This window comes from Aspergillus karnatakaensis (assembly GCF_047715665.1).
Source record: "Aspergillus karnatakaensis strain CBS 102800 unplaced genomic scaffold BJY04scaffold_65, whole genome shotgun sequence".
Classification (NCBI taxonomy): domain Eukaryota; kingdom Fungi; phylum Ascomycota; class Eurotiomycetes; order Eurotiales; family Aspergillaceae; genus Aspergillus; species Aspergillus karnatakaensis.
The window spans coordinates 131,844-154,747 of NW_027395777.1; the positions used below are offsets into that span (position 1 = coordinate 131,844).

At 48.2% G+C, this 22,904-nt stretch overlaps 7 protein-coding genes across 7 annotated transcripts; 4 read left to right on the plus strand and 3 right to left on the minus strand.

Moving 5' to 3' along the window:
- Positions 1-2,581: 2,581 nt before the first annotated feature.
- Positions 2,582-3,241, plus strand: BJY04DRAFT_210515 (uncharacterized protein; the record flags this gene model as incomplete). The annotated part of the gene is made up of 1 exon (XM_073714258.1): positions 2,582-3,241. One exon carries the CDS (start codon positions 2,582-2,584, stop codon positions 3,239-3,241), a length of 660 nt encoding a protein of 219 aa, XP_073566417.1.
- Positions 3,242-4,564: 1,323 nt separating this feature from the next.
- Positions 4,565-5,577, plus strand: BJY04DRAFT_231504 (uncharacterized protein; the record flags this gene model as incomplete). Its single annotated transcript, XM_073719551.1, has 1 exon — positions 4,565-5,577. The coding sequence occupies one exon, from the start codon at positions 4,565-4,567 to the stop codon at positions 5,426-5,428; it is 864 nt and encodes a 287-aa protein (XP_073566418.1). The 3' UTR covers positions 5,429-5,577.
- Positions 5,578-6,058: 481 nt separating this feature from the next.
- Positions 6,059-7,401, minus strand: BJY04DRAFT_222937 (cysteine-rich secreted protein; the record flags this gene model as incomplete). The annotated part of the gene is made up of 2 exons (XM_073717542.1): positions 6,059-6,561; positions 6,639-7,401. 2 exons carry the CDS (start codon positions 7,399-7,401, stop codon positions 6,059-6,061), a joined length of 1,266 nt encoding a protein of 421 aa, XP_073566419.1.
- Positions 7,402-9,925: 2,524 nt separating this feature from the next.
- BJY04DRAFT_222938 (uncharacterized protein) lies at positions 9,926-10,984 on the plus strand (the record flags this gene model as incomplete). The annotated part of the gene is made up of 1 exon (XM_073717543.1): positions 9,926-10,984. One exon carries the CDS (start codon positions 9,926-9,928, stop codon positions 10,982-10,984), a length of 1,059 nt encoding a protein of 352 aa, XP_073566420.1.
- Positions 10,985-11,426: 442 nt separating this feature from the next.
- BJY04DRAFT_210517 (uncharacterized protein) lies at positions 11,427-12,085 on the minus strand (the record flags this gene model as incomplete). Its single annotated transcript, XM_073714259.1, has 3 exons — positions 11,427-11,558; positions 11,701-12,000; positions 12,062-12,085. The coding sequence occupies 3 exons, from the start codon at positions 12,083-12,085 to the stop codon at positions 11,427-11,429; spliced, it is 456 nt and encodes a 151-aa protein (XP_073566421.1).
- Positions 12,086-17,546: 5,461 nt separating this feature from the next.
- On the plus strand, positions 17,547-17,936 carry BJY04DRAFT_222939 (uncharacterized protein; the record flags this gene model as incomplete). Its single annotated transcript, XM_073717544.1, has 1 exon — positions 17,547-17,936. One exon carries the CDS (start codon positions 17,547-17,549, stop codon positions 17,934-17,936), a length of 390 nt encoding a protein of 129 aa, XP_073566422.1.
- Positions 17,937-18,356: 420 nt separating this feature from the next.
- BJY04DRAFT_231506 (uncharacterized protein) lies at positions 18,357-21,714 on the minus strand (the record flags this gene model as incomplete). The annotated part of the gene is made up of 4 exons (XM_073719552.1): positions 18,357-18,755; positions 18,813-21,031; positions 21,094-21,355; positions 21,427-21,714. 4 exons carry the CDS (start codon positions 21,712-21,714, stop codon positions 18,357-18,359), a joined length of 3,168 nt encoding a protein of 1,055 aa, XP_073566423.1.
- Positions 21,715-22,904: the final 1,190 nt, after the last annotated feature.

Below are 22,904 nucleotides of genomic sequence, written 5' to 3' on the forward strand. Positions count from 1 at the left end.
GAGGGGAATTGTTACCATGTGATACTTGACGCTTGCCTGTTAAGATTTAGGTAGGGTTCTTCAATTAGATCAAAGTGGGTGCTCCTTGTAATAGATGTTGTCGCAACAGACTGAAAAAAGACTCGATTCTGACTGCGGCGAGGTTAATCATGTCCGTGACCATGCCGACCTTTTGCCAGATGCCTTCGGATATGCGCAGCATACAGTACGTCAAATTCATTACTACCCTGCACAGTCTCCTCATTTTCCACCTCAAATTCCACCTTCGTGGTCGGTGGCTTCGTGATCGTGAAGGTCCTAGCTCGTAGTCTTATCACGGCTTGTCAGTTGGTCGACATTCTGAACTGTGGTTCGGATAGCCGCTTTTTTCGATATGGTCCAGGCCATTAATACCGAAGAAATATGTCTTCGACCGCTTGGAGAAGCCGAAGTTGATCTAGTCGGCCTAGCTCGCGCAATCGAGTATCTGTGCTCTATTTATGTGGCCGGTATTGTTTATAACTTATAAAATAAATCAGCTAGTGACGCACCCGCTAATAGGCTATTTATAAACTCTTGTAGTAATATCTTGGAAGCCACTACCCTCGAGCAGCTGTGCGCTTTCGCGCTAGATTAAGAAACTCCTGCTAGATACCTGCTTAACCTACGCAATTATTTGCTCCTATAATATATAGATAGATACCAAGCGAGTTTTATTATCCTATGTGGGCGTAACCAAATGCTTAACAACTTCTATGTAGCCACCGGGTCATAGAGAGGCCTAGTAATGTTAGAAGAACGCATCCTAATCAGGTATTGAGCCGAATATCTCGCGGATATAGAATTAAGTCGAATTATTCCGAGTTATACGTCCATGGCAAGGTCACATTGTCTATTTCGGATGTACAGGTAGGAGGGACAAAGGTGGGATAGATGGGCGAAAGATCTAACCCAGTAACTATGGCGGCTGGGAACTTATTAGCGACATCTCTACAATATATTAGTATCACAATCTGCACAGCAATAGTCATATATATCGCCCAGATCCTGGTACTAGTTCCTACATCGAGTATTGCCTGCCAAAGATGAACCTTTGTTATATTTCTCGGATTAAAAACAAAAAATAGGGGGTAGATACCTGTGGGTTTACTACTGGCGCCAGAAACAGGCGTTTGTTAAAGGTTATATAAAACATACGGTGCGCTAGTGCCTGTAGGCTCTGAGCTTGCTTATTGTTTGGTCCCCAAGAGGTATTTATTATGATTAGCATTGGATCTTAACTGGGCTTATTAGGGGAATTTCTGCAAACCCAGTATGCGCCGCCATGCTAAGCATGGTAGCGTCGCCCATACTCAAACCTATATTCGAGCATTAGAAGCGACAAGCTCTCAGTCGCATCTTTGAGGCTTTTGACGTATACAAAGTCGACATCAGAAGCATATTATTCTGGATGAGCGGTTATCAACTCAATCAAATCCGCGTGAACAGGTGGCTCCGGCGTGGTGGACGAAGCAATGGCGGAAGCAGTTCAGACATGAAGTCTGCGTCCATACTCTCGAGATCGAGTGCTGGAGAAGAAACATGCTGTAATATTCCAGGTGAGTTGGCCTGAAATAGGATTTGTGCTTCTCTTTATGCTTTTCGTGTCCGTGATGGATCCGAGCTCTGTCTCGTTCAACAAAGGAACTCGGTCTTGGCGTATGTCTCGTCAGCATTCAAACTAGAGATGGTGGGAAGCTAAGCCAAGTCGACCCGCCAAAAGTGGCCTTCTTGTGGGAAGCGATGGATGTCCGTCCTAACTATTAGGTGGCCGGTACGGCCAACTATCTAACTGATGACTAAGCGAGGTCAACCTCGGGGCAGGCGGAAGGGGACGTCTGTATGCTCCGACACCCCCCCTCGAGCGAGCGAGTCATCATGATGAAAATGAATGTAAATACATGATTGATTGTTTCCAGGATGAAGACCCAAGTAGTTGAACCAAATGAGGGTAAGCTTCTGGCCCTAGTGGCTTCGTACAACCATCTGCAACCATATCAGCTGTAGGAATCTGCTTGATCTCGATGATACCTTGATCAACCATATCGCGCGTGTAGTGATATCGAATATCAATGTGCTTTGATCGCTTGGTATGCATGCCGGATGCTGTGAAGTCGATTAGGCTTGGATTGCATTCATAAGCGACATATACGAAAGCAGTTATGACATCTAACATTTAATCAGATCTAAAAGAAAGACCGACGATTACATGACACTTGGCTCCACGGCTCAATAGAATGGTCTAGACGCGATACTGAGAATGGGTTTTGATGCTGCTAGTTTCAGTCTGTCGCCCCCACCCCCCCGGATACATCAAGCACCGAACTACCTGGAGGGGTCCTCATGACCGCATCTATGATCTCATGAATGAAAGCCATCTGTATTCAATCAAAGCCCTATCCTGCATGGCCATATGACGTACTAATTCTCTGTATAAAGTGGAATCTGATCCCGGCTCAAATCTCCTTCCAACTGCAATAACGGCAGATCCCGTTTGCATTACCTGCACCGTGTCAATAAACCGCTTTCAAGCTCGAACTGAAGATCAGATTCCCTGCCCACCATGACTCCCCAGAGTTTTCTCTTATCCTTGATGCTTTTTCTCTCTGCAGGAGTGATCGCTTTTCCCACCGGTAACGAAATCCCGCTTCAGCAAACGATGGTGAACTTGAACCGCCAGGCTGCAAAAGTCTCCCCGGAGAAAGGAACCACCTCAACCGACGATCAATGGCTCGGGATTTTCTATGGGCAGTGCTACAACCTCATACACCCGGATATGGGCCCATTGACCGATGGAACGTTGGGGGATGGGATAATTTGGCAATGGCTGAGCTTCAAAGGAAGCGTGCGGCGAGAGATAAAGGTGTGTCGAAACTCCTACTGCAACGATGAAGATGGGCAGGTCAAGCAGCATGATGTGTTCTATCTACAAGATTTGCGAGGCTCTCAACAAACGAAATGGCAGCCCGCCCTCATTGGCACTTATGGAGTGGGCCAGACCCAGGTGTGGCCGTTTGCGAATGACGGAATTGGAAAAATTGTCTCGTTCGCAGGAACACTACATGATGATATATACGTCAAGTTGCGCATCAAGGACAGCACGAGCGCGGCCAATGGCTTGCACATCAACTCAGACACATGGATCGGTTACAACTTTGTTTTCACAGATCAATATTCCAATGGCTTGGACTTCAGATTTGTCAAATGCTCTGACGACAAATAGGCCCAATAAGAGCTTTGCTGTCAGTGGTGTATGAGTCCATCGATGTCTGCAGAGTGGGGGACTTCAGAAGGCACTCCAAATCCATTCGCGACTTTGGGGTCATGCCGGGAATTTAGAAAACACCACCCGTTTCATGCGTGACTTTGATTATTTACTTTGATCCTTGATCCTCCTGTTTTATCCGCTGTCGGTTCATAGGTGTCGAAATCTTGCGCCATTTGTATCTGTGGCTTGATAGTCAATCTGATGATTCGCACCGCGGGATTTCTCCTGTATACACTCTTGTAACTCCTACAATCTCACTGCTCACCTCCCTCAAATGAACAGTGATCGATGACCAGGGACGCAAAGCATTATCTTTCCCTTTTCTCGTTGTTGTAGGCGCTAGGTTTGTGGAATCAGAGCTAAGAATCAGAATAGAGAGAGAGGCCCTAGTCGCTAAGTAACTCCCGCTAATTCAAGACTCTTCATTCTCAACATCTAGCTCTCACGACTAGACCCAGTAAGAGATTTCATTAAGCTCCAGGATATTGCTGTGTATGATACAACAATTGTTTGATTGTTGGGGTAGTCCCACGACGCTGCAAGAGTTGATCCGACAGGGTTATCCGCTCTGTCGAGGAATGAGGATACAGACGGTCGAGTGCAGCATTTGCAAGAGTGTAACCGCTTTTTTTTAGAAACCGGAGGGGGGCCTTGAGTTTACATGGGCACGACAAAAATAAACGGTCGCTATGATTGATCCTTGCACAGGTCTGTAAGTCATGTCTTCTCTATCGGGTTGATCTGGGCAAAGAGACGAGTCTAGAGTCTCTTCTGGTTGACTGTCTACTCTCAGTCCCAAGTTGAGAACGCCATGTTTCCGGTGTGCCCAGCAAGAATTCAAGACATGTTTCGTGTCTGCATTAGATAGTCCATGATGTCAGATATGCATAAATGCATGCTCCCTGCGTTCACGCCTCGGATACCATCACTCCGTGTATAGCTTCATGTCTGCTTGCGGACGTGTTGAGCTTCGATGACTTGGGTCCACCTTCCGTCCTTACGCTGGATCACTACTTGTTCTGAACTTCAGTAAGAAGCGTGGCAATGACTGAACTCTGACATTCTAGACTCTTACCGAGAGGAACGCGGCTCGTGACTACTACATCATACATACCTCTAGGCAACCTCTCCCGAATATTTCATCTGCTTTCTGTCTGACATGCTGGGACTGTTTGAGCCGACCACTCTCGCATATTTCTATCTTAACCACGATTACTCGAAACAATCATTGACACCAGACTAGAGAGAGAGATACAGATCGAGGTACTTGTTGCTAAGATGGTTTATGTACATTATATTGCCGGAAGTCACTTCAACAATGGTGGCAATATCTCTTACTGGGTCTGGTATCTGATATCTGCCGATCGCAACACTACCGAGACATTGTTCCGCATTCTTCAGGACAATAGGGGAAGGACTCTGAGTGTCCCAGGCGGAAATACATGGGGTGACAAGGTCTTTACTCCTCTGGGTATCAAAAGGATGTCGCCCAATTTCTGGGCGGTGGAAACCAGAGAAACGAATCTGGAAGTCTTCACAGGCTTGGGCGCAGCCATCGGCTCCAGCGACACAAGCGCCGGAGAGACAGATCCTGTCTTCAATCCAGTCAAAGGGAAAATGCTCATGTTCTGGATGGGGCAATACGCCGATATCAGAACGCGGATTCCCCGTGAGCTCTCCAACGGCGGCGATGATTTCGACCTGCTATCGGGTTCCAGCTTCTTTGTCCGGCGAGTCGGCTACACCAACAGCTACTGGTATTGTAATGGTGTCAGTGTTTACCTTTCTGACACAAAGCGATCACGGTTTCGAGTTACAGTCATCGATCAGGCAGGCAGACCCCGCGACGTTTCGGCACAGAACCCCGTGCCATTCATCGGGAGTGATCAGGTGGTCATTATGTGGTCGACCGATAACGGCGATTGGCGACGAATCGGCCTGGATGACCATGGTGACGGCCTAATCGTAAACGACACCCAGCTGCAAGCCTTTACTTTCTGTGATTTTGTCGGCAGATTCTTCCTGCAGGACCGGGATCTGATACAAGACACAGGTACTGTTACGGTCCAAGGCTTGAATTGGTCTAGATGGCCAGCCTCTCATGAGACCTTCGAGCTTTGCTACGGAGTCCTTCTGTCCTAAAGGTTGTAGTACAGAACATTCAGAATCATGTCTCACAGCTGGTATGCGGGGGGGTGGTGTTGGCTATGGTGTAACTGCAAGGGGCAGGAGGTTTCCTCTTGCACGGAGACGATTTGTTTGTCAAGTTTAGTTCAGATACAGAATATGACGGAGGCCCAAAGTATCCTCCCTGGTTTTTTGATTGTGTTTGAGCCTTGTGATATGGAGCGGGCACCCTGGCAAGTACGCACACGGCCAGAGTTAGGGCGGGCGTTTGATTTAACGGGGAGACGGAGCACATCTTCCCATGCCAAGCAGTGTCACGAACATGCCTTTGTCCGTTTAGGGCTTGTACCGCTATCGATTCGGCCCGTAATCTAAAGCTAGCTTTCCGTCCAAGTCATCCACCTTGCGGAATCGAAGAGAGCAGCTGTCAGCCTCTCTGGTTTCCAACTGCATCAGAACAAAAGAAAAAGCAATGGAAAGGGCAGTCTGATCTGGTAATAAGTCGATTGAATTCTGTTTGATTCTTTCTTTCTTATTCTTTTTTAAGACAGCAAAATCACAAAAAGACTAGTTGCATATTCCTTCGCCGAGCGGGAATCCACACCAATCACAACAGACATGCTATCTGGCATGCCCTAAGTAACACTACCATTCATTCGAGGCCACCTTACCAGCCCCTTGGGATTCCCAAACGCAATCATTGTCCGGATCTTTAGAATCGCACGGAACCTTGGTGAGAATCACAGGGAAGCAGGTCTGAGGACTGTCGGGCAAAAAGGTGATACCGGGGGTTTCGCTGGCGCACGCAGCCCCTATTCCGCCCTCGTATCCACCCAGGCAATAGGATCCCTGGCTCGCACTCCATTTGGTCAGGCTGAACTCGCCGGCCTTGTGGAAATCCGTAGTCATTGATATATGTGCCCCGCTGTGTGATCCATCCAGCCATACGTCTTGATTAAAGGTGTCGCGAAGATAAATGCGATCGCCGGGTTGAATCGTTTTGTCCGGGGCACTGGTACAGTTTTCGTCGGTACAAATCTGGATGCGGCCCAGGAGGCGCCTTGCATCCGGCAGAGAAAAGACATACTCGCCGGTATCGCCGAGGTCCAGAAACTGCCCATTGTCGCGGGACACCATGTAGCATTGACCTATCAGGATTTAAAAGTTCGTTAGTTCTTATTTTCTCTGCCTCTCTGAAAAATTCCAGAGTGGGAAGAGTGCTTACCGGGTTCGATTCCAGATGGGCAAGTCCGCGGAGGCACACATTTGTCACCGTCCTCTGTCCAGCCGTCGCGGCACACGCATTCGTTATCACTGTTCCTGATTCTGGGTTCCTTGCACTGCTTTATAAGCTCGCAGGTGTCACCCTTGTCGACCATGCCGTCTGGACACACGCACTTGTTGTTCAGGTCCCTTTTCCTAGGCGGCTGACAATCTTGCTGCAGATGGCAGCTGCCATCTTCTCCCTTGACTTGTCCTTGCGGACACTGGCAGTCATTGTTGACGTTGATCTGCCCTCCCGTACATTCTTGGCACTTGGAATCGCGGTAGATATTGTTCGCCGGACAGCAGCGGTAATCCTGTGGTGAGGAAGGTGAGGAGGGACCGGTCAGCTCATGCCTTTCCGAACAGCAATCCCAAACTTTCTGGACGGGATCACCGCTGAGGTGGAGACCTTCGGCGCAGCAAGCTAAGTAAGTTATCGGATCGTTGGCCAACGAGGCCGGAAAAACTGGTGAATCCTTATCAAGGATTTTCGGGTAGGAGGGGTTTCCATCAGGAAAATTTCTGCAGCTGAGGTTTCTTGGTCCGCCGTCTGCGAGCGGAGGCCAGTCGAACGGCGTATAAGTAAAGTCACGGTCATAGATTTTTGTGTCTGGCTGAGCTTCAATAACAATGGGTTTGCCATTATCATCGGAAAGTATGCTGTCGTAGCCGAGTGCTGTATGGAGGACCAACGTCCAGATAGGCAGGAATCTTAACCACATCCTTCGTTGGCAGGTGAGGCGCAATGGGTACAAGCTCAAAAGTTATGATTTAGGACAAAAAGGAATGATTTTCCGTCCCAGTATGAAGAAATAGATGTGCGGAGAGAGGTTCCAGACTCTTATAACCATTGAGCGGAAGGCTGGTCGACACAATCACAATGCATCCCAGGTCCTGGGATTCATTCCGCGAGCAGTAGCCTTGTGGAAGTCATTGACACCTTGATGACACTATTCTGTTACCTTTTCAAGCTAGACGCTTGCATCGATAGCCTGGACAGCGAAAGACCCGCGGTGGCCTCTGCCTTGGTAGCGTGATCGATGTATGTCGCATCCGGCTGGCTCTGGTCATGCGAGTTCGGACGCCTTTTAAGAACCAAAGTCTCGATCGAACCTACGTACTCAGGCTGTTTTGAGAAGCATTCGGTATCTGCAGATGGTATATGCTACCGCGCCCATACATCGCATCCTTTGGCCCCATTCCGTGGAAACCTCTCAATCGGCCGCAACGTCATCTTACTGCATTATCCACCGGATAGTCACAGTCGAGTGATGACGGTCGTAATATCCCTGCATATCAGGCTTAGAGGTTTATATACGCTGACGACATGTTGGTATCTAGGTAGCATCTTGTCGTTGACAGTATGCCACAGTAGTATTGCCTGGATTAATCCCACTATGATGGGTGAATTAATGCATAATACCCCCTAGACTCCTGCCGGATCTAGCAGTTTTTCCAACCTCGTGCTCTTAATGGCCAGACGATGATACGAACAAAGAAGCTATTATCTCTGGTGCTTGAGAAGTTATAATGCAGACTTGCTACTGCCTACTGCGGGTTTGAACAACACAAGGGCTTACCTTATACTTAGTGGTAATCAATTCGCTGTCATTTTCCTGATTCATTTCGTAAGATTGGGTTGTTGGCATGTAAACAATTTTTTTTTTTTTTTTCCTTTAGCTATAGCGTGCCGCTTCCACATTCGTGTGCAGACGTGGGGAAAACCTGTGCCAGGATCTGTACCCAGGAAACAAAAACCCACCCCGAAGCAGCGACTTTCACAATAAGAACGAGAATAATTCTTATGATCAGTTTCGTTAGTCTTTGAGCTACCGGAAGATGGTAATAAAGGTCTCTAAAGAGTGCACTTACTTAGGAGTGAGTTTTGCAGGGCAGTGGTGGGGGTGGCGTCCCAGTGCATAACACTTTGGTCTCAGTCCACTCGTGGTATTGTTGGGGTGCCCAGCTGGTATAAGGCAGGAGGGTAGTTGTGCAGCTGTCACAAATACTTGCTGGGCCTTTCTCGCAATGCAAGCAATCATCACCCTCAGGAAACACAAATTGTTTTGAACCTCCTCCTCCTCCTCCTCCTCCTCCTCCTCCTACTCCTCCTACTCCTCCTACTCCTCCTTCTCCTTCTCCTTCTCCTTCTCCTTTTCCTTCTCCTTCGCCAGCAGCCAGTGCTGCCAAGGGAAGAAGAACAATACCAACAATTGTTAGGGCCTTCATCGTAATCTACAACGAACGTGGTGCATTAGTGTGTGAGAAAGTTGAAAGCACACAACATGCTTGGGAAAATTTACTAACCAAGTTGCTGTTATATCAGCCACGTTTAGGTTAAAAGAGGCTAAGAGAGTCACTCTGAGACAATGAGAGTATTGTAACCGTGGAGAAATTGCTGACTCCTGCTATCATGCCCATGATGTCCAATATATAGGCTAAATAATTCATGTCCAGTTTCCGGAAGCCGCTGCTACTTGGAGAGGCCTTGACCTCATCACCTTGACAAATACTCAATGACTTGCTGGTCACTATAGCGTCATACATAAACTTTAAGCTTATGAGTCTCTGCTTCTGGGGTGCTATATGGACCATGGCCTGTTTATACCAAAAAGTCTCAGATGTCAAGAATATGTTCCACTATAATGGCACGGCCGCAGTCAATGGCCCAGCTCCTCAGTCATGACGCATGCAGAAGGCTAGACATGATGTATGCATCTTCTTTATTTTTGACTCTGTCAGATTACAGTCAGAGCTTGAGGTCTCGGTTCCCGGTTCAGCTACGTAAAACAGTTGCATCGAAGAAAGTCACATCGGCCGCTAGGCTTTCCGTATCGTGAACTCTCTTATGGAACGTACTAAACCATACATTGCACGACACTAAAACATGACGAGCGTCGAAATCATTCCCGTCCAGGCTTTCCCCGTTTTCAGATGCCATCTCACGCCTTCCTCCTACAGGAAGTCACATTATAGCGTGGCATCGACAGCCACAAGGATTGCACGGTAAAACGCGTCTTCTTTCAACTGACCCGCTGAAGCCTGTGCGCACAGTCATGACGCATGTCCCAGCTCAGCCGACTGCAGAAACTGAATAATATAGATTTGCAGCAGACAATCATATAAGTCTGTCAGGGACATTTCCGGTTTCTCTTTAGATTCAGATATGCCTTGAGACCGTCCGTTGAATGAATAACGTGGTTTTAACCCTACTTCCACTGGAAAGACTCTGAAAACAAGAACAACATGCTTTACATTTCCTTTTCTTTTACCGTCCTCTGTGCTGTAGCGGCCTGGGCGGATAGCCAGGTGAACCTAGCTCCTGCATCTTCTTCTCCTTCTTCCTGTGTGACCGATCCAACCTTTGCATCGTGCTGCCCATCTGAACATTCGACTGGGACGGTCTGCGTCGACGGTGAACTGTACGACTTTGATTGCGGTAGTTTCACCCAGGCGTATACTCAGATCCTACGTTTGGATGGGACACAGTGCTTGCAGAAGTGCAACCAAGACCTAGATTGCCATGCGGTGAGCTGGGACACCAAAGAGAAAACGTGTTCTCTAAACACGAATAGCGACAACACCTGGTCGACAGTTCCCAGCTTCATACTACTCCGCAAGAAGGGCCCTGGAGACTGCAAGGGCTCGGATGATGACAAAGATTGTGAGGAGCAGATTGAAGCCCTGAAACAATGCACCATCACGAATGCCACATGCACAGACAGCTTAGACAAGTGCGGCAGTGCCCGAGAAGAATGCAACTCCAAGTTGAGCCAATGCGAATCAGGACGGGAGGGAGATGCCGTCAAATGTGAGGACGAGAAGAAAGACTGCGAGCAGAAGAAGCAGAGCTGCGAGGACGCCAAGGATGCCTGTGAGCGCGACACGACCAGACGAGGAACTGGCATTGACAAGCCTGACTCGGATTCAAACAAAGATATCATGCGCAGTGTGAATGCAATCCGTTTGAAAGACCCTTGCAGACTCAATACAATCACCTTCACGACTGAGGATGCGCGTGGCAGGTGGAACCAATGGGAGATCCTGTGTGATTATTATTGCAATCCGGATTCCGTAGCTGCGACGTCGGAGTCAAAGTTGCCAGACGACAAAGTGATTGACCACATTCTGCAACAGCAGGAGCGGCCTGACTACTATGGATTTTCCTGGTCGACCAACGGAGTAGCCCTTCCGCTGTTCCGCAAGACTGACTGGGCCTGGCCAAAATGCTCGTGGACGCAGGGTATTGCAGATTCAGAGGGCAACCGTTATCACATGGTACGGCGGACAAAGGCCTTCTACTAAACATCGTGGCCGGACATGAATAGGGGGAGTCAAGCATGTGTGTGGCTGTACCTACTACAGCATGACTGAGGGTTTCTTTTTTTTTTCTGCCTTGATTGTCACACTTCTGTACGGTACTGTTGCACTGGTGCAATTTAAGGCGCCTGGTCCCACTTCCGCTTGATAATTGACCCTCGCACATATCAGCTACAATTTGAATTAAGACTCCATTGGTTTTTCCTTATTCCATCGCCGACGGTGGATAGTTTTAGCCCCTCATCATTTGCATACATCATGATCGATGTTCCTGACCCTCAGCCCCAGCAATGAATTTCGGCAGCATGAGACCCTTAATATAATTCCAAATAAAGGCTACAGAGAATTCAAAAAAAAGGCTTCGTTACCTAGACAAGAACAAGACGGCGAAGAGAGGATATACCCAACCAAGCCTTGTCATTTACTTCTAATCATCCATGGTAATCCTGTTCACAGCTTCCCTGACTGGCGATGTCTCCAGCATCCAGTTTTCATCCCCGGCCTCCCTTGCGATGCCAGCTCTCTTCGCTGCTCTCATCACCTTCTCTCTAGCCAACGTCTTCTCCCCCGTAAGCCAATCCCAATTTTAACCCTCCTTCAGCCACATGCAAGTCAAATAAGCCCGCAACTCTTTGTAACAGACACCACCCCCTCCTTGTTATCAGTTGCTGTACTCTTACTTCTAGTGCTGGTATCTTCACTCTCAACAATTGCCACGCCTTGACTGACCCCCCCAGGTCATCCCGACGAAAGATCCTCCGACTGTCCAATGAATAAGCACCTACACCAGGCAAGTGCGCAACCTCCCACCCCACACGCTTATCCTCATCGTCGAGACACTCACCGGGGCGGACATCACGACCATCGTTGGTATATGGGTCATGAAGTTTACGATATCGACTACCCCGAAAAGGAGGAGACGCTAGCCATGTTTGTGCAGGGGTTATGCACTTCTTAGCGCGTTGGTGTTGAAAGCCTAGATATCGGATAAGTTCGGTCAACTCGCTTTGTTCAGCAGTTGTGAACGCTGAGATAGAAGGGTAGCAATCGAAAACATGGAACAGAACAGAACAGGGAGAGCGACATGGCCGCGCGTCCGATTGAGGAATATAGTTGCAATAAGAAGATGACAAGGGCCGTGGGCTAGTTGTTCTTGAATCAGAGTGACCGTCTGGGCGGAGATGGGCTGAAAGGGGGAGACAAGAGGACGGATCGGTTAAAGGCTGGGGAAAGAAACGAGATAATCTCGGTGGGCGGCGTAATGCGTAATGATGTAGACCCTCGGAGTAACTATACTACTGCAGCTTCGTTTTTCTTCTCCAGGACCACATTCAAGAAGGCACTTTATTCATTAATTAGACATAGGCCTATTAGGTTTCGGTAGCTCATACCTCCCTGGGCGGAACGCGATTACTTGGAAGCACGAAAGATGACGGATATCGATATGGGTCAACGAGTTATGACCTACACAAATACAAAGGGGGCGTGACGTGGAATGCTACTAATGGACGGGGGAGAGAGGTGGTGGCCGTGGGGGGGAGGAGGGGAGGAGAGAGTTGTCTCATCTGCGAGTCGATTAATGCGGCAAATCTCGATTCCGCATGTACACCAGCTTTAGCACAAGAGTCGCCAGAAGAATTGGCGCAAGCCGAAAATACTGCATACATTAGCCAATCAAACTTCATCCGGCAAGAAGTCTTTTAGACGAGTAACGTCAATCAAAGAGAGCCTTTGGGGTTGAAGCTGGACGGTGTAAATGGGAGGAGGACTAGAATCCAAGAATTATCTATTTATTTAACTAGTGTGACTTTAGTAAGGTTAACCTCTAAACAATAGTCCTAAAATATAGGCTAATAGTGAATTCTAGATCTAATATCTGCTTCTAAGTATTGTTATAGTTAGAAAAGCTAGTCTTTCTCTAGAAATAAGTCTTTTATATAAGTCTGTTTATCTCCAGGGCGCGGATTGGGTCCGTCAGATATGTGCATAAGCCTGAGACGGGGTTATTGAAGACCGTGTTTCATATAAAGATTTTATGCGTCGAATTGGATACCGACTCGTATGATATCCTTGGCTACGAGTATGACCACATGGAAGACTTACTTGACCATGTCCTCAAATGGGCGTTCTTTGAAAGTGAATTATCCTAGGTATAATCTGACAGAATTTCTTACTCATCGTTCGTTCGAACTGTTTCCCACTTCGTCTGTTTCATCAAGTTTGACTGTGAGCAGTGAGTCAAACACTCTGGCAACCATTGCCAACCGCCAGCTTAGCCCCGTTGACACTAACCCCCACAGTCAAACATATACTAGGAGAATAGATTCTAAAGTAACACATAGGCATGATTTGCCTGTGCATAGCTAAAAGCATCTAGATACCCTATTAACTGAACAACAGCGGCGCATACCACTAGTGGATGGCTGACGCTTAAAATTCGAAATAGTGCTTCATTCGACGAACTATGGTAGAGTTTTAGCACGGGAAGCGGCTCATCATACGGCCAACTATAATCTGTCAATGAGGATGCCCCGGGTTGTTACTGCTGCTGAATGCCAGAAGACGTTCCTTCGTTTTGTTAGGGCCTTTGGCAACATGAGTATATTGGTTGCAAACCCTCTACAATCTCTCTATCGGCCTGGCGTGATAGACGTAGTTCACAGGAGCGAGCTGGCCCGACCGCTTCACTGTATCATCGCGCGATCAGATTGAGTAGGGTGGGAAAATAATATCCCCATCCGATTTTGGCATATTGGAAAGCATAAAAAAGAGATGCATTATCAGAGAGATTGCTTGCTGGGCTGAAAAAGAAAGCACACGTCCCTTGGAGGAACTCGATATCGCTTCGCGAGCTTGTGTTTGTGACTGTCTTCGAGATTGAATTTGAATTGCGCATCTCTGGTGGCAGCGTGTTTCTGACAGCCATAAAAATACAAAGAAGGGGCGTTCTCCGTCGTTCTCAAAGCGTCCGGCTCTCTGAATCTTTTGATTAGACCCATTAATAGCTCAGTAGCTTTCAATGCCGTGTTCTCCTCTTGTGTAGCTTCAAGCTTCATTTTCTCATCACCCCGAGGTTTCTGGTGTGGCTGAGATTTTGCTACTTAGCACCAATCTTCGGCGCCTCCTTTGGCGAGAGTAAAGGCTACAAGCAGTCCACAAAGTTGCTTAACATTGTGGGAGCGTCGCCATGGTTGAAGTACCAGATAACGGATGATTTGTTTCGTTGCCAAGCGGCATAGTCAGGGACTAGAGTTCGTTCGGTCGTGATAGAAGCAAGGCTATTGGCCGCGATCGTTTCCGTAGGTCGTCTATTTCTGTTGACAAACCGGTCTGTCCGTCACATGCAGTTCGCAATGACACTCCACAGGGCAGTTTGATGGACCCGCCGAACTGCTGGTAATCAGAAAAATGGAGATATAAATCATGATCATATGAAACTCGGACTGCAGGGTGTAACTCTAAGAGCGGGACAGTAGAAAATTGGGCAGTTTCGGGCGCAGGAGGCTTGGAAAAAACCAACTTCAATGTTGACCCGTGACAGAAGGAGAAGTAGAAGAATTTTCCATCGTGACCTAGGCAGTCCAAGACTATTCAACCTCGGATACCGTTCGACACGCACTTTAAGTACACAAAGAATAAAAATCAATTTAACCTGATGAGGCAACTAAAATAGACATAACTCTTGAGCCGTAGAAAAGGTAGAAACCCGCGTAAATCTTGGTAGTTGCATATATCACCGTCTGAAAAAGAAAGGCGTCTTATATGACTAGCGGTATTGGACAGCTGATGAATCTCTTGTGGTCTTGTTTTCAGCTTTTGAACCCCTTAAATATAGGAAAATGTTTAACTAACCTTCTCAGCCAGATCGGAAAAACTGCAGCTGTTGAATGCCCACGGGCACTCCAGGATATATTGTGGGATTTCCGCCCAAGCATAACCAGTCTGTACTTTGCTGGGTGACGGAAAAACTAGGATTTGGTCCCCAAGGGCCACGATCATCGCTTATATAATTGTCGATTGGGTCATTCCAATCTATTCTTGCGACCGCGCCCCCTCCCTCAGCTCCCAAGATGATGGACCCCCTGGTCCCCATAGCACCAGGCACCTTGAAAGGGATTGGGCCGATGGGTAGCGCGTTCACACCAGAAGCGTAGATACTCTTCGTCTCGCCAGGCGCGATTTTTAGCTCGTGGAGCTCGCCTGGTTGCAACTGCGTATGATCAGACATGGAACGCATAAAAGCTCCGAACATAATGGCACATTGAGCAACGTAAATCGTTAGAGGTTTATCACTAAGATCTGACTTGTTGACAATAACAAGATTGAGAAAATGCTGTTCCCCGTTAACAGACATGTTGGATACAGTAATGGAAGTCGGATAATTGTGGGTAACGTTGTTGTCGTGCTTTGTCTGGAAAGTCCAAGAATGTTCTCTGTTGTTTAAAGCTGAGTGTAAAGAGGACAAGACCAAGTATTTATACCTGAGTGTCTGCATACACCAAATATTCTGGCATCTCATCAGACCCGTAACATGTACTACATATTGTGAAACTACATATTGTGGAACTACATAAACAATACGACGTTGCAGCAACGCCTATGGGTTAGTTTATCGCAACATCGGCTTAAAGGTTGTATCGGATCATGTAGAATAGATGTAACGCAAGAACTCTAATTGTATCCTTGGCTAGTACTGATAAGCTCACGGAATATGGTAGTTTTCCAGAATATCATCCTTCTCAGTGAGTATGAATTTGCGCAACCCAGATCTAGGTACACTGCTTCGCCGGTCATCCAGTGACAGAAAGTGTAACATTAGGACCAACTACATCACTTGCGTCTCGGGGAATGCTGGTCTGTGACGTCGAACAAAGCCGCTCGTTTGCAGGAGAGGAAAATACTGGTAGAGAGAGTGTGGGAGACCGCCCCAGGCCTATATATTGCAATGGCACAAAAGGATTCCCACAAAAATGATTTTCTTTCCATGGCTCTAATACAAATGGTCGATTTCTTCATATCTGAAGCTAGAATACTGGTGAGCATACTAGCCGCAACGAGTGCAGGGTGATCGAGCTGGCAGGTAACTCAGTCCCTCAGCAAATGCTTTAACCTGGTTAACCCGAGGAATTTGTGACTGACCCAAGTTTCCTATGAACGATTGACGGCAACACTACATCACAGCAACCGCCGCTGCGTATACCAGGAATCCCAGAGACTAAGAGAACTCAGAAGTGCTTTAATTGAGTTAGTTTTTGCTTCGTGTACTAGCTAGGCTAGAAAATATATGAGGACAACCAAGAATTAGATTTGGCATACATCCTGACAACAAGTGGTTCAACAACAGATTGAAGCAGGTGGAACTTATTTCTTTGCCTTCGTGCCTACCGTACTCCTTCCTGAGAATGTGTAACACAAATTAAAAAGCGGATAGACCGAATCTAGATGTCTTGCTCAGAAATGGTGGTGTAACATGAAAATCAATCATGACGCCTGCGTAGTCGAGCAACATCTGTGTCATTGGACGGAACTGCTTTTTTGTAAGGAATGAAGAACCTCCGGGATCATCTGTTGCAATGATGCGTTCATGGCAAGAGGCTGCTAATGTGACCTACTTGCAATTGCTACGGCTCAATTGGCAGATTTCTCTTGTCTTTTTGGCTAACTCATTCATTAGTGGTTTTGGTGCGGACCACCTAAAGAAATCGTTTTTCGGAGCAGGAGTGCTTTAAAGGTATGCTCATAGTTCTTACTGTTACCCAAAAGCGACTCACTATTCCATGCTCTTCCTCCATTTTATTATTCCAAGTCTCCATATTCGTGTAAGAGCGATTCAGTAGAAAGAAAAATTGATAATAAACCAAAGTACTGATGTGCATAATTTCGGCCAACTTAGGAAAGTTAGAGAAGTCGGTCACAGCCTTTGGGCAATTTTGTAACTATTGAGTAATGATTTCATATGGGGGTCAACATTATCGGTTTATGCCACGTATAACCAACCCCTTTCCGTAAGTTATGCGTACTTGCCTCTCTCGTTTCAACTGCAGAAACAGATGTCAAGTCGTGGTGGAAGATGTAGGTGCGGCCTTATGCACTCTATGGATGCTTGCTTTTCTTACGGATATAAATCAGGAAGTTAATGTTAAAGGCACACTTCTCATCACAAAGGCCTTCCTCGTAAGATTGGAGCAGCCCTGTTAGCGCCAACAACCATTATTTACTTGACGTCCGGGGCTACCATGGGACTTGTACCTGGCATGGGCTCTTATGCAATCATGAATCTGACTGTGACTAAGTTTACTGCATATCTCCCCACTAAACAATCCACCATTTCCCCAGTCAGCCTTGGCCCTGGAATGTGGCCACGGACATGGGCAATTCTATACCGATTCTTGCGCCGTCCATTGCAGACACCCCGGAGCTGGCTGGTGGTGTGGCGGCCTGGCTCTCGAGTGGCGATAAGGCCTTTCTATCAGGCACTGAGATTGCCCACAAATACAACCTAGAAGGAATCTTCTATCTCGGTCTCTAGCCCCTTGGTCCGTCCCAGATGGTCCTTGTCCTTCCCGACGCCGCGGAGCTGGTCACCACTATCGAAATTTATCCCTTGCACGACGAAGTTGCCCACTACCTCACCCCACTCTTGGGGGGAGATACCATTGGCGCTGCAGATGGTGAAAAGTGGAAGATGTTGCATCAAAATCCTCGTGCCTCATTTCGACCCTCTAATATCAAAGCCGCGGCACCTATTATTACAGAACAAGTTTCCAAGCTCCTGTCTCCAGCTCTAGCAGCACACGCTCAAACCAGAGAGGTCCTTTCCATGGAGAAATACGCGACATACCTTGTCTTTGGAATTAGCAGCATGGTTATCCTTGGTGATAACGTCTCAAAGGAGGAGGCCACGCACCTGCTCAAATGCCTTACATCATATTGTTGATTATGCAACTACATTGACTCTTACCACAGCAGTAAATCCTTTAACCAAAGCAAACAAATGGTGGCCGCGCAGCTATTCGGGGGATGGTTATCGTCTGGGAATGGCATTTTTCACATGTCTGGCAAGTTGGGATCAGGGAAGTCAACCTTGATAAACTCATCCGAGTAGGACATATGAGACGCAATCATCAGGCCAATCTCAAGCGTGAGCTGGTTTTTGGTTTTCTGTTGGTCTAGAAGGCTCGGGTCTCGCTCAATGTCGGCCCAAAGCCTCTTCAGCTCCTCGTTCTGGTCGATTACTTCTGCTGTCTCAGCGATTCAGAACATTTATCCCATGACTTACTAAATCAGGACACAACTCATTGCGTTGTTAACTAGCCATAAGATGAGCAGTGTCTCACAGCTACCTAGCAACACGCATTCATAACCCCCATTGATCCATCCAAAGCTCCATTAATTGGCCATCAACTGGCCCAAGATCTTGCATGGTGGAACTAGCTTCCTGCCCCTTGTCCGTCCTTATCCCGAACTTTGGATATACATCCGGCGCAAAGATTCGCTTATAGACATCCAATATCTTCAACGCGGGCATCGTCTCGATGTCAGCCGCGGAGATGTCATGGATGTCGTTCAGACGCGCAAGCCAGGCGGCGTCGTCCACAGGTTCGACGGGGAATCGCTTCTGCATCGTCGCTAGAAGCGATTGCCACGGGATGACAGTGGGATTTACAAGGTTGAAGAGCGAGGCGCTTCCCTCAGACCCTGCTCTGCGCGGTCGACGCGTTGCGGAAATCTCGAGGATGATTCTGGCAAGTATATCCTACCATTCGTTGTTAGCTATTTTTAAAAATTTTCCTGGACCACGATATCCACATACCACTGGGATCCAATTGATGGGGATCTGGCCGAGATTTTTCGGGATCTGCCCAATCGTCTTGGATGTTGCGATCAGCGCAGGCAGCCACTCGGTTTTATTCCAAGAACCTTCCGCTGTCGTGGGACCTCCGAGCTGTCCGACTCTGTAGGTAGTGATGGTTATGCCGCTGCAGCTCGAAGCCGCAACTGCGCAAACCCTTTCCGCCACGTGCTTAGCCTCCGCGTATCCTTGGAGAGGAACCATAGCGGCATCTTCGATGATCTCCTCCGGCACTCCGTTGGTGAATTCGTATTTTGTGCCCCATCGTCCTACCGTTGCAATAGACGAGACAAATTGGAAGTTGACGTGATGCTCGCAATCCATGGCAAATGCCAGCATGTCCGCCAGTCCCTTTAGCTCAACGTCCTCGAAGTCGGCTAGGCTCCTGTTGAAATTCACCTCCCAGGCACAGTGGAAGATTGTATCCACGGACTGCTTCAACTGATCGTATACAAATGGGTCAACGCCGAGCAAATCTTGACCTAGGCGGAGCTGTATAAACTTGGCCTTGGATAACAGGATGGAAGGCGCAATGGAGAGTCCTCTGGCCTCGAAGCTGCGTAGTTGTTTGGCCAACGCATCGGTCGATCTATTCAGGCAGAAGATCCGACGCACGCTGGAGTCACCGAGTAGCCCGCCCAGAAGATAGGTTCCCAGATTTCCCGTGCTGCCCGTCAACAGCACTGTTTGTTCGGAAACGTTCGTCTTTTTCGATTGTGCAACTCTATCCTTGTGGAAATTCGAGGTGACCTTCTGTACAGAAGCAGCGAAAATCTCCGATCGCACCCGATCATCAAGAGCTCCTCCGTTAGGGAGCCCGGTACCGCCAGTGGCGACTGCATGCATGAATCCAGACAAGGCAGCCACAGTCGGGTAGCTATATAGTCGCTGGGTCGTGATTGCTTCAAAGTCAGTGCCCGGGTACTGCGAGTGCAGTGCGCCTTGTAGAGCTTTGACAAGGCGTAGAGCCTGTAGAGAGTCTACTCCCTGAAGGGAAAGGTCAAGCGTATCGGAAATGTCGGTCCGTTGGACAATAGACGCCACAGTCTCTCGAATATACTTTGCAAAGTCGGCCAACGTGGCGCTGGGTGGGAGCTTCCCCCCAATGACTTCCATGTCTGGGCCGGTGTAGAGCTCCTCAATCTCCTCCGTGTAGTCAAGCATGATCTGCCGACGCAATATAGCGCCCTTGGGTGATGTCCTGAATGGCTTGCCCCTGGAGGCTGTACCCAGCTTTGAGCGGAAGATTTGCCCATGACCCGGAGCTAGACGATTAGCCTCCTGCACCACTGGCCACAGCTGATCGAGAAACGACGTCTCTGACGTGTCCCCGAGCTGATCCCAAATCGGCTCGACGAGAAGTGCCGCTTGGAATTTCCCTTGTCCGACCACGATAGCCCTTGATACCAAGGGATGGTCCTCGATCATTTTCTCCATGGAAGACGGATTGAATTTCTCACCGTTACTTAGCACAAGGACGCTGTCAAGGCGGCCCTGGAACTTCCAGAGATTAGGCTTCGTAGGATGTGGACTAAACAGATCGTTCGTGTTGTAAGTATACCGATCAGGGAACGTGTGGAAGATTCCCTGATAATCACGGCTCCCATTTCCTGGCCGGCAGAGGACGAGCTCATATAGTTCTTTCGCAACAGGAAGCATAGTTGCTCCGCCCAACGGGTTCCACTCGCAATATTCCCAGTCATCCTGGTCCTCGGCTGCTAGCATGGGAATGACGCCCGCCTCGGTGGAGCCAAGAAAGGAGCACAACTGGACTTTACCGGCCAAGATCCGCCCAGCAGTGGAGGACAGTGGCGCACCGCTGAATAGCACCGCCTGAAGGAGTTGCATGCCTTCAAGGCCTTCGTCCGATAGGCTGAGCTCCTCTAAGACCGAGGGCGGAAACATAGCGTTGACTGGTCTAGTGGCTTTGACTATCCGATTGAATAGCTCAGGGGTGACTGGGGCTTCAGGGACCTGGATAAATGGGGTCGAGTGGAAGATTGATTCCGTGAACATGTACAAGCCCATCATGTGGTAAAATGGGCTCATCGATAGAATCGGCCCTCCAGTTCCAAGTGAGGATGGCATTATACTCGTCCTTCCTTCGGGAACAGGTAATCTTGTGATATAGTCGAGAACCGAGATGTAGCCATTGGTCAACGGGACCAATTTGGGCGTTCCTACACCCATCCATCATCTCGTCAGGTTACTTCTTGACAAACGCAAGGATAGATAATCCCACCTGTTGACCCCGAGCTATGAAGAATAACTGCTGACTCGTCCTCAGCGCTTCCGAATATCTTGCTACAGTTGAATGGCTCCGATTTGCCATCCAACAGCTCCAGCAAGGAGGGAATCTCCCACGTTTTGAGCTGAGACTTTTTACCTTGTAACTCTATGACATCGGTCTGGCGATCCGACGAGAAAATCATCTTGGAGCAACCTGCAGTTTCAAGAAGCTCCTCAGTGATCTTTTTCGCATTGCGAGGCGATGGAAAGAAGGCCTGTTGTTAGAAAAACGTATGTTATCTTCTGTCTCTACCCCCACCACTCGAAGATACAACTCGCAACTTACCACATGCCCGGTCTTCAAACAAGCCAGGATAAAAATTGCATAGCGGATATCATTAGCACCGACGTAGCTTAGGACCTCCAAGCTCTTGCTCTCTCCAATATTGTTTGCGATCCACCATGCCAGGTTGTCGACTGCGCCGGCAAGGGTTTTGAACGTTACACTTCGCCATCCATCGGAGATGTCTCGAGACAAAGAATGGATGCAAAACACGTTGCTGGGGCAAAGTGCTGCCAGATCATCAACGGCAGTGGTAAGCAAACGTCCGCGATTGGCAAGGGGCGTGGACATGACGGTATGTTCAGCCTGCTGATTTCTGGTCCGGCGGGCTGAATATAGGCAAAGGACCTCCAGGTGGACCTTCTGCAAAGAGATATATATCTTTATCTGTTCATCTAGAACGTCGACTACTTCGGATGAGAGGATCACACAGGCGTTCTGACCGCTAATTCCACGTATAAGTATTTTCGAAGTAGGGAAAGAAAGACTGTGACTCTGCAAAGTGCTCAAGGGCTCCCATCAATCCCGAGCTCATGCGGAATCGGGGTGCGCGGATGCAAAAGCTGAGGTAGTACACCGCAGGAATAGCAAGATATGGATATTAGCGAGCCGAGCACCACCGACCTTATGAGCTGGCAATCCGTGAACTTGCAGCGGGCTCATAAAGTCAAGGCTAGCCCCTAAAGTTCAGGGATGCATCAATGGGGACGAATCCAGTTGATCTCTAGCCACCCAGCAATCTCGAGGCCAGCTCAGCTGAGCTGACGTTGTGTCAGGCAGTGCATCTCTGAGGATCAGCAGCAAGGGCGAGTAGCGGCCCAGAACAAAAACTATCGAGGTCCTCCTCTAGCCAATTAATGGGAATGTAGCTCACCGGACATGCAATTATCTCAGACAGATAGTAGGGAAAACCCTTGTCCGTCGAGGAGCAGGAGCCAGACATACAGCCAACCAGAATGGATCGGGTGTCAGTGGCTCCAAAGATCGAGCTGCATATTTTCGGACACCGAAACCTAATTCTGAAAGAAATCCAATGTCTCTTGCATCTATTACGCAAGGGGAATAGAAGCGTACCAGCTGTAATAGTCGTTCTGTGCACCGAGATAGCACCCTAGCCCCGTGTGTTTCTTCAACACGAATCAATCTAGCAGTCCTGGTCCATTTGCTACACGCAATCGGCCGCTCAGGTCAGTTTAGCATAGAAGTATGCCTCCTGTTCCAGAGAAGCTCTTTTAAGGCGCTCAGATTTGAGGCTTTGGCGGTGTGGTCTGCTTGGTCTTGCATGCAGGCGATGCTGCATTGGACTATTGGACTTTCCTTGAATGCAAAGCAGGAAAATTTATTAGAAGAGCGCAGAGAAATACCAATAAGGAAAAGAAGCTACGTTTGAGACATTTACCGCCGATTACCTCGACACATACTGACTACCTGACCAAAAAAGTAGGTGCTCTTGGAGAGCTATACAGGACCCCGGCTGCAAG